A 16551-nucleotide genomic window follows, 5' to 3' on the forward strand; every position below is an offset into this window, starting at 1 on the left:
AAAAAAAAAAAAAAAAAAAGAATCTGCAACACTGGATGTGAGGGCGATCTGGCTGTGACATCTGTCACCCCATTGATTGCCAGGATTGATTCGGCTGATCCGGCTGGCTAGGCGGGTGTCCCCTTCCTCCCTCACTTCTCCGTGTGCGTCCCTCCCGGAAGCTGCGCTCTCTGTGGAAGAGGACGACCATCCCCGACAGAGGAGGGCGGGTCTTCCCTCAAGGGTATATGAGCAGCTGCGCACCCTGCTAGAACCTCCAAGCAGGCTCTCAGGAATCGGCAACACAGAGAAGGTAAGAAACTTTCCCAAGGGCAGTTGACACCTTAGGTTTGCTCTGGGCGGTCTGAGGGGACGCTGTGCCACTCACTCCACTGTACTGCCTCTCAGAAGTTACCGGAAGGAAGGCCGTGAGTGTGAGTTATCCAGGTTCTGAGTATTTTGAACAAAGAATTGAACAAAACACTAACAAAGGAACGAAACACATGAACGAAGCAGCACAAGCAGGGATTTATTAAAGCGAGAAAGCGCTCCACAGGATGGGAGTGGGCCGGAGCAAACGGGTTACAAAGTTTTCTGAGTTTCGAGTACTCTTTTCGGGGTCCCTATCGGCTGCCCCTTATCTGGATGAAGGATTTGGTTGGCTAATGAAAGGCTGAAGTGAATTGGCGCCTTATGCAGATGAAGGTCCCTGCTTGGCCAGCCCAAGGCACCCTCCCTTTCCGTCTGAGACGTGGTGGAAGGGGAGGGCTGTAGGGAGAGTAGCCTTTGATCCTTTTTTACTGGGGTGTGGGGAAATGGAATTTTCCTTCTGGTTTAGCTTTAGGAGGTGGGTGTTAATTGGCCTTCGATCCCCTGCCCCTAGACCCAGGTGTTTTCCTTTTGATCCGGCTTTGGGAAGTCAGCAGGAATTGGTCTTAGATTCCCTGCCCCCCAGACCTTGGTGTTTTTCCTTGATTCGACTTCAAGAAGTCGGCATGAATTGGCCTCAAGGTTCTTGCCTCCAGACCCTATTCTCCTGCCTCACAACCACACACAAACTTTACCGACAGCATGTTATATGGCAACCACCTTTCAAAGCACTTTATGTATTATCTGATTCAGTTCTTAAAACAATCTAAGTAGCAGCTACTTTTATGAGTCTTCATGTAAAAATGAGGAAACAGGCTCAAGATGATAAGTAGACTTTTCAAGCTCATACCACTTCTCAGTAGTAGAGTGGAGATTCAAACTGTCTCCAGAGCCTTCACTAATAATATTGATCATGGAGAATAGAAACTACATTTTAGTCAGCAGTTAGCGAAGACTGGAATTACTTCCTATGGTGGTCACTACTCAGCCAGCTGAAGTAGTTTCTGTGGAGAGTCTGCTCTGTGCTTAGTGTATACAGTGATCTCAAGGGGGAGGTAATTCCTGTCCCACACCCCTCTCCCCTCTGCCACCATTTATGTTCATGTTCTTTCTGCACTCCAATTTTCCTACTAGTCTATCCAGAATGCATTCTCTTCCTAACATTATGTTGAATGTAGTCTGAACTCACCCACTGTATTGGTCCTCAACATGAGAGTTTGGAAAAAGCAGAGGCTCTTTAGGTGTAGGTTCAGAGTAAGAGTGTTAAATCCAGGTAGTTCTGGGTTTGAGTCTCAAATTCTTCTTTCATTAACTGTGTATCTCTGGGAAAATTACTTAATGCTTTTAAGTCTCAATTTCCTCATCTCTTTAAGGTGAATACTTCCACCTGCCTCCTAGAGTTAGGAAGAGAGGTGCCTGGCACAGAGTGCTTAATAAATGGTAGAACCTTCACTTCTTTGCTTGGTAGAACAATTCTGAAGGTATCACACCTGGCAAGGAAGGTGGTATGACTGATTGAGGGGTAAGTTTGGGGAAAACATGCTTCAATGCACAGTCTGGGCTTGGCTTTCTCTTGAGGCTGGCTTGCTTGTGTCTGCTTAAGTGGTCACTACAACAGGGAAAATTTAAGCTCCCTGCTGCTCTTTCTGTGGCTGGCTGAATGCTTGTCCTGCAGGCCTAGATTCTGAAGAAGTAATGGGAAGCCTCCACTTCAGCTTCAGGTCTAAGCTGTGTTCTTTAATGCAGTTTCTCGGGAATAAAAGCCCAAACTTGAATTCATATCCAGCTTCTGAATCGATTTTTAAATTTATTCATAGAATTTGGCACTTTTCTCATGGAGGGGGTAGGATTAGTCTGTAAAAGAAAATCCTAACCATTGCTCTCATTAGCATGATATTTTATTACTATTATTTACTTTTAATTTGCACTTATGTTTACTTTAATATTACATGTGTTTATATAGTATGTATGCAGCACATTTGGCTAGTTTGTGTTTCTTAGGTTGCAAATCCTAGGAGACAGGATAGCATTAGTGAATTTTTGTGTGTTCAGCCCAATTAGTTTTGGGAACAAATTTCTCAGGAATATTGTGTTTGCTTTGGTAATCTATTGGCTAGAACTGTGATTCTTAATGTTCTATAGAATAATAAGCTGTTTTGTAGAATTTTTTATGCTTTTACAAAAAGATATATGACTGCTTTCTAGTCTTAAATTTCATACACTTACCTTATTGCATCAGTTTCTTTAATTCTGTTTTTTGCAATGACATCTGGAGGAATTGTTCTCCAACCAAAGTTCATGGGCCACACAAAGATGCCTCTTTGAAAGTTGTCCACTGTCATGTAACTAATCCAGGAAGAAAAAAACCGAAGTGTTATCTGGGATTATAAAAATCTTTATGTACTTTATCAATTTGGTTTCACAACGTAGTCAAATGAATGAAACAAGTGCTTATGATGATTTTAGAGCACCACCTTTTAATAATAGTTCAAGAACATTTACAAGTACAATTTGCTTTAGTAACTAATTGGCTTGATTATTTGTGCTTAACTTATACTTTTATTTTAACACTATTCTGGCCAGTTTTGAAGAAGAAAAAGTACAAGGGCAACTTAGAAGCACATACACGTTTCCCACAGAAATAAGAACTAAACTTGAGGTAAATAAATATTTGTGGGTTCAGCTAAATATAAAGGGGAAAAAACAGATAATGAGTATTAGGATTTATTGTTATTTAGAGTTAAGAATTTGTAGTGACCAGATAGATTATTGCATCAGCAGACTCTGATCCCAAGATATCGACCATGCTTTTCCATTTATTTAAGTAAACTGTGTATGTTTTAGATTTTCAAAAAACGCACATATTGGGCATATACTCAGCACTTTCTGCTGCTTGTGTTTAAAGATGTGCTTAGAAGTATCTTGTGGAATGTGTCAATATTACCTCATATCCTTATCATTGATGACTTCGATTACTGGACAGGCCACTTTCTTTCTACTTAAATACACTCTTTCCAGAAGAGGTTCCAACCAACCAACGTTACATTCCACATGAGAATCTAAAAATGTCAACACATCACCTAGAGAGCCAAAAACACAAAAATCTTTGAAAATACAATATATTGAATGTGTGTACTTCATGTTCAAAGGTATTGATGATTGCTTCCAGAAATGTGGCTGTAAATGCAGTAATCTTTTTTTTTTTTTTTTCTGAATTCATGGTCAGCATAATTTCATTTCATACTGAAATGAGAGAAACTTTGCTCCTAGGAGTCCTGTGGTGCAAACATAATTTATGTTTGGAAAAAATTGGTAAGCCATTTAGAATGGGTAAAAGAACCTGAAAAGAATACTTGGTATTAAAGGTAGTTGCTGAAGTCCCCTCTAAGAGAGTGTGCCCGTTAACGCTGGGGATGCAGGATTTGGGACTTTGTTTTTAAGAAGCAGAGAGACTGAGATGACAAGTTTGTCCTTAGGAATGATGAAGAGGGAAAATTACTTCACACAATAGGGATGAAAGAAATTAAAGTGGACGAACCGGCAAGGCTAGGAGGTACTGGAAAAGAGTTATAGGAGACGGGAGTGGGGAATGGGAGGTTGCTGATTAATGGCTATGGAGTTTTATTTTTGCAAGGTAAAAAGAGTCATGTAGACTGCACATCCATGTGAACATATGTAACACTATGGGCCTGTACACTTAAAAATGGTCAAGATGGTCCATTTTTATATTCTATGTATTTTACACAATTTTTAAAAAGACTTAAGAGGAAGAAAAAAGAAAAGAAAAGAAAAGAAAGTTGGAGACCAGAAGTAGTATTAAGAACTCTTTTTTTCCCTGTTAGTTGTGTGAAGTAACACTCTTTCCCTCCCCAGTGAAACCTCAGTAGCATCTACATTGCTCCAGAGGATCTTATACAAGTGAAGTATGTGTATGTGTGTGTGTGGTGTGATGTGTGTGTGAGAGAGTGTAACAATCTAGGAAATAAGCTCCTGGTCCAGATCCTATGTGTGATCTTTCAGGCCCAACCACAGGTAAAACAAAGGCTCTACCTAGTGGGGCTCATGGGGGAAACCTGCTTTCTCACTCAGACTTGGTGCCCAGCCAGTGTGTTGAAGTCTCTAAAGGGAGTTGTGGTCCAGGACTCAGACCCTCCACTCGGCTGCAGGACTTGCTCTTCTGCCTGTCTCCATTCCTAACCCAGGTGCCTCCATTCAGGCCAAAACCTCTGCCAGGACCACTTTATTGGAGAGGGAATGGGTCTCGAAGACACTTTGCTCAACTCGGACTCACTATTCAGTGCTTTCCTACTCCTAGCCTTTCCCTTTCTTACTCTGGATTCCAGGGCTACATAACAGAAGGACCCTTTTGTGCTGGGTTCCTTGGGCAGGCAGTGAGCTGCCCCTCTTGTCTGCTCTGCTCTGACCCACCACTCAGCAACATTCCAGGGGGAAAAATGGAACCCAGGAGGAGCCAATGCCTTCTCCTCTTCAGCCTCCTGCTGATACTGTTGCAGTAAAGGATTAAGGCTTGACTACTGCTTTCATTTTGGTTTATCATTTTGATTGACTACTTTGATACCTGGATGCTCAGCTCAGCTCTTGACATACCTGTAAGAACAACCATCATCTAAGTGCCTGTTCTATGCCAGCCTCCGTTCTAAACATTCTTCATGGATGTTTTATGTCGTCCTTACAACAACCCTGCAGTATAGAACTAATTTTTATTCCCACTTAAGAGACAAGGAAACTAAAGAACAAAGACCTTAGGTAACTTTTCTATGGTTGCACAGCTAACAAGCAGCAATGTGATATTAGAAAACAAGTAGCTCATTCCATAGATTACGTTCCTTAAAAATTGCTAGAAGGAGGCAGAGCTTTGGGTATGGGAAGGCTTAGAGAACAAAATGAGGACAGTTATCTAGATGATAGATCATTATCACTGAAATCTGCAAACTACCTCTCAATTAATGGAATTTAGCATCATATTAATTACTTGGTTAACAATGGCATTTTTGCATCAGGGTAAGGTATTGGTGTGGAGTGTTCTTGAGGAGTCTGTTTAGTGAAACCATCTGTGAGAGGAAACTCCCCCACCATGTAGTCTTCTGTTCTTGGAGATAGCAGTTTCATCTCCTGATGAGGCTGGAAGGGTCCTATTTTCAGGGCATTAATGCTTGTTTGACAGTGACAGGGTATTGTCCCCTGCATGGTCTGAATGTGTGTGTCAATCCAAAATTCACATTTTGAAACCTAACCCTAAGGTGATAGTATTAGGAGGTGGGGCCTTTGTGATAAGATCATGAGGGTGGAGCCTTCTTAAGTAGGATTAGTGCCCATATGAAAGAGGCTGGAGAGTGTTTGTGAGCCCCTTTTGCCCTTCCACCATGTAAGGTCACAGCAACAAGGTGCCACCTTTGAAGCAGACAGTAGGGTGTCACTAGACACCAAATCTGCTAGTGCCTTCATCTTGAACTTCCCAGCCTCCAAAACTGTGATCAATAAATACATGCTATTTATAAATTATCTAGTGTAAGGTATTTTGTTATAGCAGCCCAGAAGGACTAAGCCATCTCCTAAGGGTGTCCTTTGGGGATGGCACCTTTGGGACAACCCTCTCCCTGGTCATGGGAAGACTCACAGGGTCAAGTAGGTGTATGAAGCATGGCCTACTAAAGTCCACTTGGCTAGTGGTATACAATGTGGTAAAAAAAAGATTCCTGGCTGGGCGTGGTGGCTCATGTCTGTAATCTCAGCACTTCGGGAGGCCGAGGTGGTAGGATCATGAAGCTGAGAGATCAAGGCCATCCTGGCCAACATGGTGAAACCCCATCTCTACTAAAAATGTAAAAATCAGCTGGGCGTGTGTGTGCGCCTGTAGCCCTAGCTATTCAGGAGGCTGGGGCAGGAAAATCACTTGAACCCGGGAGGTGGAGGTTGCAGTGAGCAGAGATCGCGGCACTGCGCTCCATCCTGGTGACACAGTGAGACTCTGTCTCCAAAAAAACAAAAACAAAAAACAAAAAAACAAAAACAAAAAATAAGATTTCTACTTGTGGTCCATTCAGACCTAGAGTTTAAAGAGCAGTGTTTAGTACACCACCTGTCCCTATCCCCATAGCAGCCTTATGAAGTCAAAGGGGCCTGGATTATCTTTCTCAGTCCCCAGTGGCAGCAGGATGGGTCCCCAAACCTACATTCACTTCCCACCTGGCCCAGATCCCTATGAAAATTCTCATTCATTTGCTGCCAGGACCTAAGGGAAGCAGCATCTGCTCAAAACACAGTCTGGAATTTTATATTGTTTTATTTTGGGGAAGAGGAGAATCCTCCCATGCATGCATGCTATTGCTCTACTTTCAGACATTTTGTTTTAAAATAAGATCTTAGGACTATGTTAGGTGAGAAAACAGGGAGCTCTCTGTGTAGCTGACTCTTGGTGGGATTTGTGATTGGCGTGGTTATTGTCTATGGACATTGTACACACTGTTCCTGATTTGGAGAGACTGAGAAGCACAGTGAAATAAGCATAGCATTAAAGTTACATACAACAGTCTTCAATCCGAGCTCTGCTTTTCCTAGCCAGTTTAGATAAGTTACTTAACCTTTTTGAGCTTTGCCCTGTGAAGATATTTCTAAGATCTACCTGATACATAAATTCTTTAAAAATGGCTAGTATAATTTACAGTCAGAATAATCAACCCAATCACTTAAAATTTTTAAATTGACACATAATAATTGTATATATTTATGGGGTACATAGTGATATTTGATACATAAAATGTGTAGTGATCAAATCAGGGAAATTAGCATATCAATCACCTCAAACATTTATCATTTATCTGTATTGGGAACATTCAAAATCCTCTATGATAGCTACTTAAAAACATATAATAAACTATTGTTAACTATAGTGACCCTATAGTGCTATAGAGCACTAGATTTGGAAAGGGTAGGGGAGAGGGGATATAGGGAGAGGTTGGTTAAAGAATATAAAATTTTAGTCCAATCTTGATTGCTACCTGGTAGGATTTTCTTTTTTCTAAGGATAGGTCACAATAATACTGGATTGTTTACAGATGGGTTTCATTTGTAGCTTAAAAATTTGGAGGGTGGGGGGCAACATAAAACTGTTCAATGTGCCAAACAATTTTGGGTCCTTGTTGAGCATGGACCCCTACTTATATCCAGTGTACCAGCCTGGAATATTGCTGCAGAACCAGTTAATGCTGGATGGTTATGTCAAGGGTTCCTCGAGAGATGTTGGCTTGGCATGCCATTTAATTTTACATAATGCCTCCTAAGTAACGCTAAGGAAACAATTTTTACCTGCAGCAGATACAAGTTATAAAAGTTTGCAGAAAGATGTCTACTGTTGCTTTTTAGGAGAGGAGTTTGCTAGGAGTTAGATGTCACCTGTCCAGTTACTTAAAGTTAGCCAAGTGATTATTTAGAATGCTCATAGAAATGTCAGGAATTTTGCTAAACACCATGTCATGAAGGAAATGAAAACCTAATATTTACCTCGACTCTCTACTGCCTGACTGTAACTCCTCTTGGCAGGGCAGTAAATCACTTGGTCTGTTCCATACTAGGAAGGAATATGGGTGATCTACTTGTTCCCTGATATCTCATTTACTGCATCTTTTTAATTCTGTTGGCTTCATATAGTGAGCAATTCTTAGAGATCCATTGCCCCGGCCTACCTGTTAAATTTTGAAATCCTCCTTGGGCCTCTAACCTCCTTATTCACAGCAAGCAACTGATTGGACCTAATCTTTTTGCCTGAAATAGATTCAGATGAAGAACTAACATGCCCTGGAAATGGAATGCATAGTAGACATCGCTAATGGTAAGGCAGATCAGTGCTTGGACCCTTATTATTTTGCAGATGATTGCAGACTTTCAGAGAGCCTCTTGCAGACCTTCAGAGAGCCTCATAATACCATGGGACCAAAATAGGCCATCTGACTTTTTGCATGTCTTTGGATCTCTGGATCTCACCCTTGCCTGTTAATTCACTTTTGAGTCCTAAAGGGCAAATCTTTAGGGAACAGTTGCGTCAAGGCCTGTCAGATTCTGGACTCAGATTCTTATCTTTAAACTCCTTGTTTGGTGAGGCATCCTACAGAAAATTTTTGTCTGCTGTCTTTGCTGACTTCTGATTTACAGGAACTCTTCAGGAGGCCCTTAGTCTCTTACTTATCTCTACTCTTGAGAGCTATGGCACACCCAGGGGAGTTTGAGAGGACCCACCCTGCCTGCCATCTCTGCTCAATGCCAGTCTCTGAATTACATTCTCTGCTAAAACTGATCCTGCATTGCCTTGAATTCTCCACAAGGGACAGGTGTACTTCCTGGCATTGGATGTATCCCTGGGCAAGGATACATCGAGACACACCTTTCTTCTTTCCAAACTCTCAGGTACCCAAGCTCCACTAATGCTGCTCAAAGTGTAGGTCACAGACCCTGCTGTCTACAGGGAGATAGCAATAGAAATTGAGAACAAATATTTTGAAACTTTATAGCAATTTGCCAAATTTATAAATTTATTATTTACTGTTTTTATATACATGTAGATACATATGCGCATGTATATATTTTATATATATACGTATATATTATATATATACGTATATATATATAATATATATGTATATATATAAAATATATACATATATATTATATATATATACGTATATATATAATATATATGTGTATATATTATATATATATACGTATATATATATAATATATATGTGTATATATATATTTTGAGACAGAGTTTTGCTCTTGTTGCCCAGGCTAGAGTGCAGTGGTGTGATATCACCTCACTGCAACCTCCACCTCCCGGGTTCAAGAGATTCTCCACCTTAGCCTCCTGAGCAGCTGGGATTACAGGCACCCACCACCACTCCTAATTTTTTGTATTTTTAGTAGAGACAGGGTTTTGCCATGTTGGGTAGGTTGGTCTCGAACTCCTGACTTCAGGTGATCTGCCTGCCTCAGCCTCCCAAAGTGCTGGGATTACAGGTGTGAGCCACTGCACCCAGCCATATATATTTTATATATAATAAAAATGGGTTTGTGTTTTATATATCTACTTTCCTTTTTGAGTAATTAATATTTGTTATAATTTACAAAGGGGTAGGTCAATAAAAAAATGGAAATTAGGGGAAAAAAGTCCTTTTCAGGTAGCTTGGGAAGCATCACTCTACTAGGCAGTGGCAAGCAATTAAGATACACCTAGCTGCGGTTTTTCAAACTGAGAGCTGTAGATCCTCTTAGTGAATCAATCACCAAATCAATTTATTGAGATTGGCCAGGATCTAAAAAATAAATAACATAGAAAAGAAGATATTAGAATCTATTCCACATGTTATTTGATAAAATGTCTACTGTAGTTATATGTGTGATTACACATGTAGTGAATTGTGATGAAAAATTTATTTCTACACAAGTCATCATTAAAATGGTTTGAAAGTTACTGAGCTAGTATTCTCAAGGGTGTTAATGAATCTGAATTTACATTCAGATTTGCTAAATTCAAAGAAATTACTTTATGGATGTAAACTGCAAACACTTGAGCAAGCAGTTGCAACTGCTTTAATCAAGTTCATAACACCCCTTCTAAGACACACCACCTATGTCGTCTAATAGTTTGGACTGTGTTGGAGGCCATTGCTAGCATACTCTGTGCTCCATGCAGGCAGAGAGAACATTTTTAAATAAGTAATCCATATTTGGTTCTGTATTCTACTTTCTGCACGTGAATATCTAATTTTCATCTCAAATTTATATGGACAAAATCAAAACTCAACTGCAATTCCAAACCTGCTCCTCCAATTTTGAGCCTACCACCCACCAAGCTGTTCAGATACCAGTCCTAGGGTTTGTTTCTGATTGCTTTCATTCTTATTCTCTTCACATCCTATCTGATGGCAAGTCCTATACGTTCCATGTGCACAATCTATGATGAAGCTGACCATTTCTCCCATTTACCCTGGCACCTCCCTGGCACTTGGACAACTAAAATAGCCTCCTAACTGGCCTCCATCCTTCCTTTTTCATCTTCCTAATATCCATTATCTACATAGTGGCCAGAATGAACTTTCAAAATGTACATCAGACAGTTTTGTTCCCATTTAACATTCTTCACTGGCTTCACCTTATACTGAGACTAATGCCTACAATCTTTAAGTGATGCACAAAACTTTAGAGAAACTTGCTTTTTTCTTCCCCCCCAGATGATTCTTTTATGACTCCCCCCATGGTCAGCACCCATGAGTCAAAATGAACTTATTTCTTTACCTTGAATATGCCAAGCTCATTTCTTCATTAGGACATTTGTACTTCTTGTTCCATTTGCTTGGGAATAGTCTTCACCCAGACCTCAGCTCAAAAGTTACCTACTTAAACTAGTTCTTGAGTATCCTATTTGTACATCATTTATAGATAATTACTTTCCAAAGGAAATTAAGCATGGAATGCCATTAGATTTTTCTGAATGCAGTCTCTCATCAAGAATCTTAACTGTCACTGCAATGCCAATTTTGGTGTGAATGTATTTGTTGTTCACTTAAAATTTCCTCTACAAAGAGAAGACATTTGTTAGCAAACCAGTGAAATGAGAAGAGCTTCAAATATGGGGTCCAGTTATGAGAAAATTAAACTCACGTAAGCAGATAATTTCCCATCAGAACATGCTTGAATTTAAGCTGGTGAAGAACTGTAAAAGCAGGACGTACAGGACCAGAGTAGTGACTAAGTGTCTAGAGGCCTCAAGGTGTAGTAGATAAGAGGATGGCTTCTGGAGTCAGGACATTCAGGTGCCAGCTCTGGATTTACCACTGACTAGATGGGGGAGCTTGCATAAGGCACAGCCTCACTGCACCTCTATATTCTCATATGTAGAATGAGGATGTGATTGTACCCATCTCATAGAGTTATTGTGAGGATTCAATCAGTTAATATATGAAGTACTCAGAATGGCACCTAGCATATAAGTCAGCTAGTATCACAGGGCACAGATCCTTCCTTAGAAACTTATGAGCGCGAACCCAAATGTTTGATGTTGTTTTTAGAATACTCATAAAATAGACTCACTTCTCATTCACTCACCAACACCTGCACACTAAATAAAGGAGAGGAAAAGAAGGTATATGGCCTTTGGGGAAGGCGGAAAGAGCCTAGGAAGAACAGACATGGGTCAGAGAAGAGAGGGGTGAGGATTGTAGAATTAAAACTTTATGAAATCTTGAAATACTGATTGGTCAGGTCAGAAAGGCACAGGCTTGAAGAAGCTCCTAGTGACCAAATTTGGGACAATTGGAGCACCAATAAGAATAATGGTGATATAATACACATTTAACTTCTAAGCCATAAATCCATATTGGTGAGGGGATGAGAGGGAGGGGAGAGGGAGATTGAGGGGGAAGGGAGGAAGAATTAGAAAACAGGAGAGGGAGAGATAGAGTTTTTTTCCTTATACATGAGTGCCAGCTAAATAAAAAAGAATGAATTATAGAAAAGCAATTTTTCAGTCCTCAGTGTAATAATTGATTTAAGCAAGGATCGTCAATGGATACTAAAAACCACTGGGCACAACATTGTAAAAAAAACAGAATATTCTCATGGGTTAATGTATCATTCCACAAATTACTTCTTACTCCCAAAGTAAAGATCTAGCTGTCAACATCTTAACTAACTTCTCAAAGTTAGTATCAACAATACTGGTGATATTATGTTATATTATATACCTCTTGATGGGATGTATACCATTTCTATCACCTATGTAGTAGCATTCTATATAATATTTTCACTCCAAAAACATTTATCCTGCAGGTAAGAAGAGGAAATCGAAAATTTCAGAACATGGTCAGTTGTACCAAACAAATGGCATGAACTTAAAATACACACACACACACACACACACACACACACGCACACACACACAAATGTTTAAGCAAAGTGTGAGGAGTTGACTATTCTAGACTAAGAAGACCAAACTATCAAATGCAGGGTATGAAACTTAATTAGTTCCTGAATTTAAAAAAAAACTTTTTGCGGCCTGTAATCCCAGCATTTTGGGAGGCTGAGGCAGGCGGATCACGATGTCAGGAGATCAAGACCATCCTGGCTAATGTGGTGAAACCCCATCTCCATTAAAAATACAAAAAATTAGCCAGGCATGGTGGCGGGTGCCTGTAGTCCCAGCTACTCGGGATGCTGAGGCAGGAGAATGGCCTGAACCTGGGAGGCGGAGCTTGCAGTGAGCTGAGATGGCGCCACTGCACTCCAGCCTGGGCGTCAGAGTGAGACTCCGTCAAAAAAACAAAAAAACAAAAAAGCAAAAAAAATCCAAAAACAAAAACATTTTGGGAACAATGATAAAACTTGAAAAGAGCATATAGTAGGTATTATATTTAGTTATGAAAGCTGTGCTTATTTAAGAGAATGCTCCTGTTCTTCAGAGATGCCTACTGAGGTCCTTAGGGGTGCAGTATGATGATGTCTGTAACTTCTTTTTTAAAGGTTCAGGAAAAAAAAGTATATACAATAAGTGTCTATGTGTGTTTATGATAGAGCACATTTTATAAAAACTTTAAAACTGATGGAACTAAGTGATGCATACATAGGCATCATTGTGCTGGTCTTTCACATTTTCTGTATGTTTGAGAAACATTTTAAATTAAAACAAAATGTAACACACACAAAAAATGAGTAGCTTCTTACCCGTTGCATTCTGTGCTCCTGCCAGCCTGGCCCTTATTAAGCCATGTCTCTCTTTGAGATGAAGAATCCGAACTTTTGGAAACTGGGACATGTATTTATCCAAATTATCTTTTAGGTAGTCTATATCAGAGTAAAGATAAACCAGAAACACTTGAATTAGCTAAGTCTGGGTAGTATCAGAAGTGCCTTCCCAAAGTCAAATGCCAAAAACTATGACATTACCATCATCACTGAATTTTATTCCTTGGGTCATAATTTTATTTTCTGATGTCATTTTCTTGGAAGGATTCTGTCTGGTTTCAATATTCAAAGCTGTCTGATTTTTCAAACCCCAAATCTTTGTTTTCACTGTTGCAAGGTGATATAGTGGCGGGAACACCTTTCTGAGCATTTGTCAAGATGGGGGAAGATTTGCCTTAAAATAAATGTAGCTCAGGCTTCTGCACAATTGTTTCTACTCTCAGCCCCACCTCTTGCAAAAGCCCCTTCCGTGACCCAAGGAAGGGGCTAAACAATGTGTGCAAATAAGACCCTTTCATTTCCTACTCTGACATCCCCTTCCATTACACCTTTTCTCTCTTATTAGATGGCTATGGAGGGATCCAGCTAAAGGAACAGTTTTCTGGGGGCTTTATGAGCCATGTTTATGTGACTTACAGTCACTTCTGTGTGTAATTAAGCTATTGACAGCTATCCTAGGTCAGAATGGCTTCCAGAAAACTTTCTAAGAAAGTTTTTCTTAGGACCCTGAAAACTGAATAAGCTTCAGGTCCCACAGAATTTGGACCTACCCCTCATGAAGTGACTCTTATCTACTTTCTAATTGGGTGCTATTTTTGTTTATGCTTTCAAGGCCACATTTTATGTTTTTCAGCCAAGTTTTCTCTGTCATCCCACAGTTTCTTGAGCTCAATGTGATTATGGTAGAAACTCTGAAGCTAAAGAAACTTCCCATGTTGCTGTGGTCACAGCTCAAGGCTAAGGCTTAGCTTAACGCTAAGTATATTAGCATTGCCAAGTCTTTGCTATTTTCTAAACTTTTCTGAAAAATGGGTTCCATTTTGGGAATTTGTAATGTGGCTGTCAGACCACCTACATACACAAGTTATTTGACAACCCAAAGAGTGAGATTCTTCACTGTAATAAACAAAAATGAACGTAAAGGTGGATTCTTCTTTTGAACTTTGTTGGAATCACCTCATCTCTCTTGTCCTATTGGCAATTTGTCTTCTTAACACTTAACTGAACACATCATATGCCTTGCTCTCAAGGAAGAAGCCATAAAACCTCAATTTCTTTGCCTTCCATAAAATCCAGCTGTAACTGTAGTTATTACCAGTAGGCAAGGCCTCCCTTTAATTGTGATTCCATTAAAAGGGATTTATGCAATTATAGAGGACATCAAAACTCCAGTACTTCAAAGTACCCATCTCCAAGGAGCCATAGTTAGAAGATCGTTCCAACATGGTAGGAGAGTTACAACTGAGACAACTGACTGAACAGAGCTCCAAATGACTTTTGATGTCCACACATGCTTAGACTTAATGTCTCTGAGGCTCCACGTAAAACAATGCATTTGTACAATGTTTATGCTTCATCAAATTATCCTGTAATTTTGCCATCCAAACTGCTACCAAACTTCGCTTTCACCAAACTTTGACATTTCAAGAGATAGCCCGAGTAGTGTTCTTACCTTTGGTGCTGAAGTCATCTACCAGCAGAATCTCCTTGATGAGGTATGGAGGAGAGCGATTGAGGACACTGTGAACAGATCTCAGGAGAGTGGACCACACTTCATCCACAAAGCACATGATGACACTGGTGGTTGGGAGGTTATTGTGAACTAGCTGCTCTGTACATCTGGGTCGGAATATAAGCAGAGCACAAGAGATGTGCTAAGGAGATCCACAAGATAGTTTTAAAAGTCACAGAGTGTGATGGTGTGCATATACACACACAGCCTGTCATCAATCTGTCTGGTCTATCAATCATCTATTTATATATACCAATGATGATTTTATTATTTATCATGTGCCTTTTCTTGAGGAGGGGTACATGCAAAATAAAAAAGCAGAAGGATTACCTGTAACAGTGGTTGTTATAAAAGGACTAGAGATGCAAGACATGAGAATGTCCCATGGAGACATCACACTGCGGTGGAAAGGACATGGGCTTTACAGGTAGTTAGACTCTATTTTAAATCTCATGGCCAATATTTCTCAGGTCTTTAACCATTAATGCCTTCTTTAACTTCTCTGTGCCTCAGTGTCCTCATCTGCAGAATGAGGTAATAAATGGTTCTTATTCAATAGAGTTTTGTAGCCTAGTGATAATGTACATACAAAGCCTAGCAGGGTTCCTGGCACAGGAATTTATGAAATGGTAGTTACTGCTATCATTACTAGTTTATATGTTAGAAGATAGCATTCTGACTTATTTAATGTTCCCAAGTAGTTTATGATTGCCTTTCCAACTGGTCATCTGCCAAGTGCCACGGGATCTATTCTTTTCTCCCATTCTGCTTGTGTATGTACTTATGGCATAATATATATGTGCCAAATAATTAAACTCTTTTTAGCTTCCCTATCTGGGGCTCCCTTGCTGATACTCTGCTACAGAATAGCCACAGTTGAAAAACCATTTTGCTGGCATAGGAATGCAATCCAGGCTACAGTGGGAGTTAGTATTCAGGTGGGTTGCAACTGGCCTGGATTTTTTCCCATGCCCTGCGGAATATACTGCCTCACTGCTGGCATTCTTTCACCCCCTGCCTGTGCCACTCTTCATAGGCAGTGTCCAGTGGAACCTCACAAAATGTATTTGCCATCTTACTAACACAGCTACTGTCAGTAATGTGATCATTAACGATGATGATCATAAACATTATAAGCATTCCATATTATTTCAATGTCGACCTCAAATTACCAGCATCTCTTTCCCTTTTTATTGGTGAATAATCAAAATCATGGAAAGACTAGTCCATGATTCTACTGTTAGTAAATGGCAGAGCTGGGATATGAACACTGATCCAGTCTGGCTCCAAAAGTAACCATTGAGGAAGCCTTAGATCCACAAGAATAGAAGCAGCTGGCAGTAGATGCAGCATTTTGTGAGAGCTGGCACTTCTGCCAAATAACATGGTTACACTTTACTTATTCCATAAATAAAAAATAGGTAAGAGCAAAAACCATAGTAAAGCAAATCACATTTGCATGGCACTCTAGTGTTGCCAGAGTGCTATTCTGTACATAATTGAATTCGGTCTTCATGACAACTGCTTGAAATACATATTATTATACACTTCTTCAAATAGAGCAAACTAAATCTTGGGAAGTTAAATGACTTACCCACATCATCCATCTAGAAAGGATATATAAGGAAATGTGAACAAATAATGTTTTCACTTTACTGCTGGTTTTTCTGTAGGAGAATAGGTTTTGGAAATAGATATGTGCTCAAATATCAGTTTTT

General features: G+C 39.9%; 1 protein-coding gene across 1 annotated transcript in view; it reads right to left on the reverse strand.

Annotated features, from left to right (window-relative positions):
* GALNT5 (polypeptide N-acetylgalactosaminyltransferase 5) overlaps window positions 1-16551 on the reverse strand; it is a 55350-nt gene that overhangs the window by 14332 nt on the left and 24467 nt on the right. Inside the window, exons 2-5 of the mRNA XM_011949201.1 lie at window positions 14774-14940; window positions 13081-13200; window positions 3293-3428; window positions 2575-2694 (exon numbers count right to left, since the gene is read on the reverse strand). Of these exons, the coding sequence (XP_011804591.1) occupies window positions 2575-2694; window positions 3293-3428; window positions 13081-13200; window positions 14774-14940 (543 nt within the window). The remainder of the gene's footprint in view (window positions 1-2574; window positions 2695-3292; window positions 3429-13080; window positions 13201-14773; window positions 14941-16551) is intronic.

Source organism: Colobus angolensis, unplaced genomic scaffold (assembly GCF_000951035.1).
Source record: "Colobus angolensis palliatus isolate OR3802 unplaced genomic scaffold, Cang.pa_1.0 Scaffold292, whole genome shotgun sequence".
Taxonomy (NCBI): domain Eukaryota; kingdom Metazoa; phylum Chordata; class Mammalia; order Primates; family Cercopithecidae; genus Colobus; species Colobus angolensis.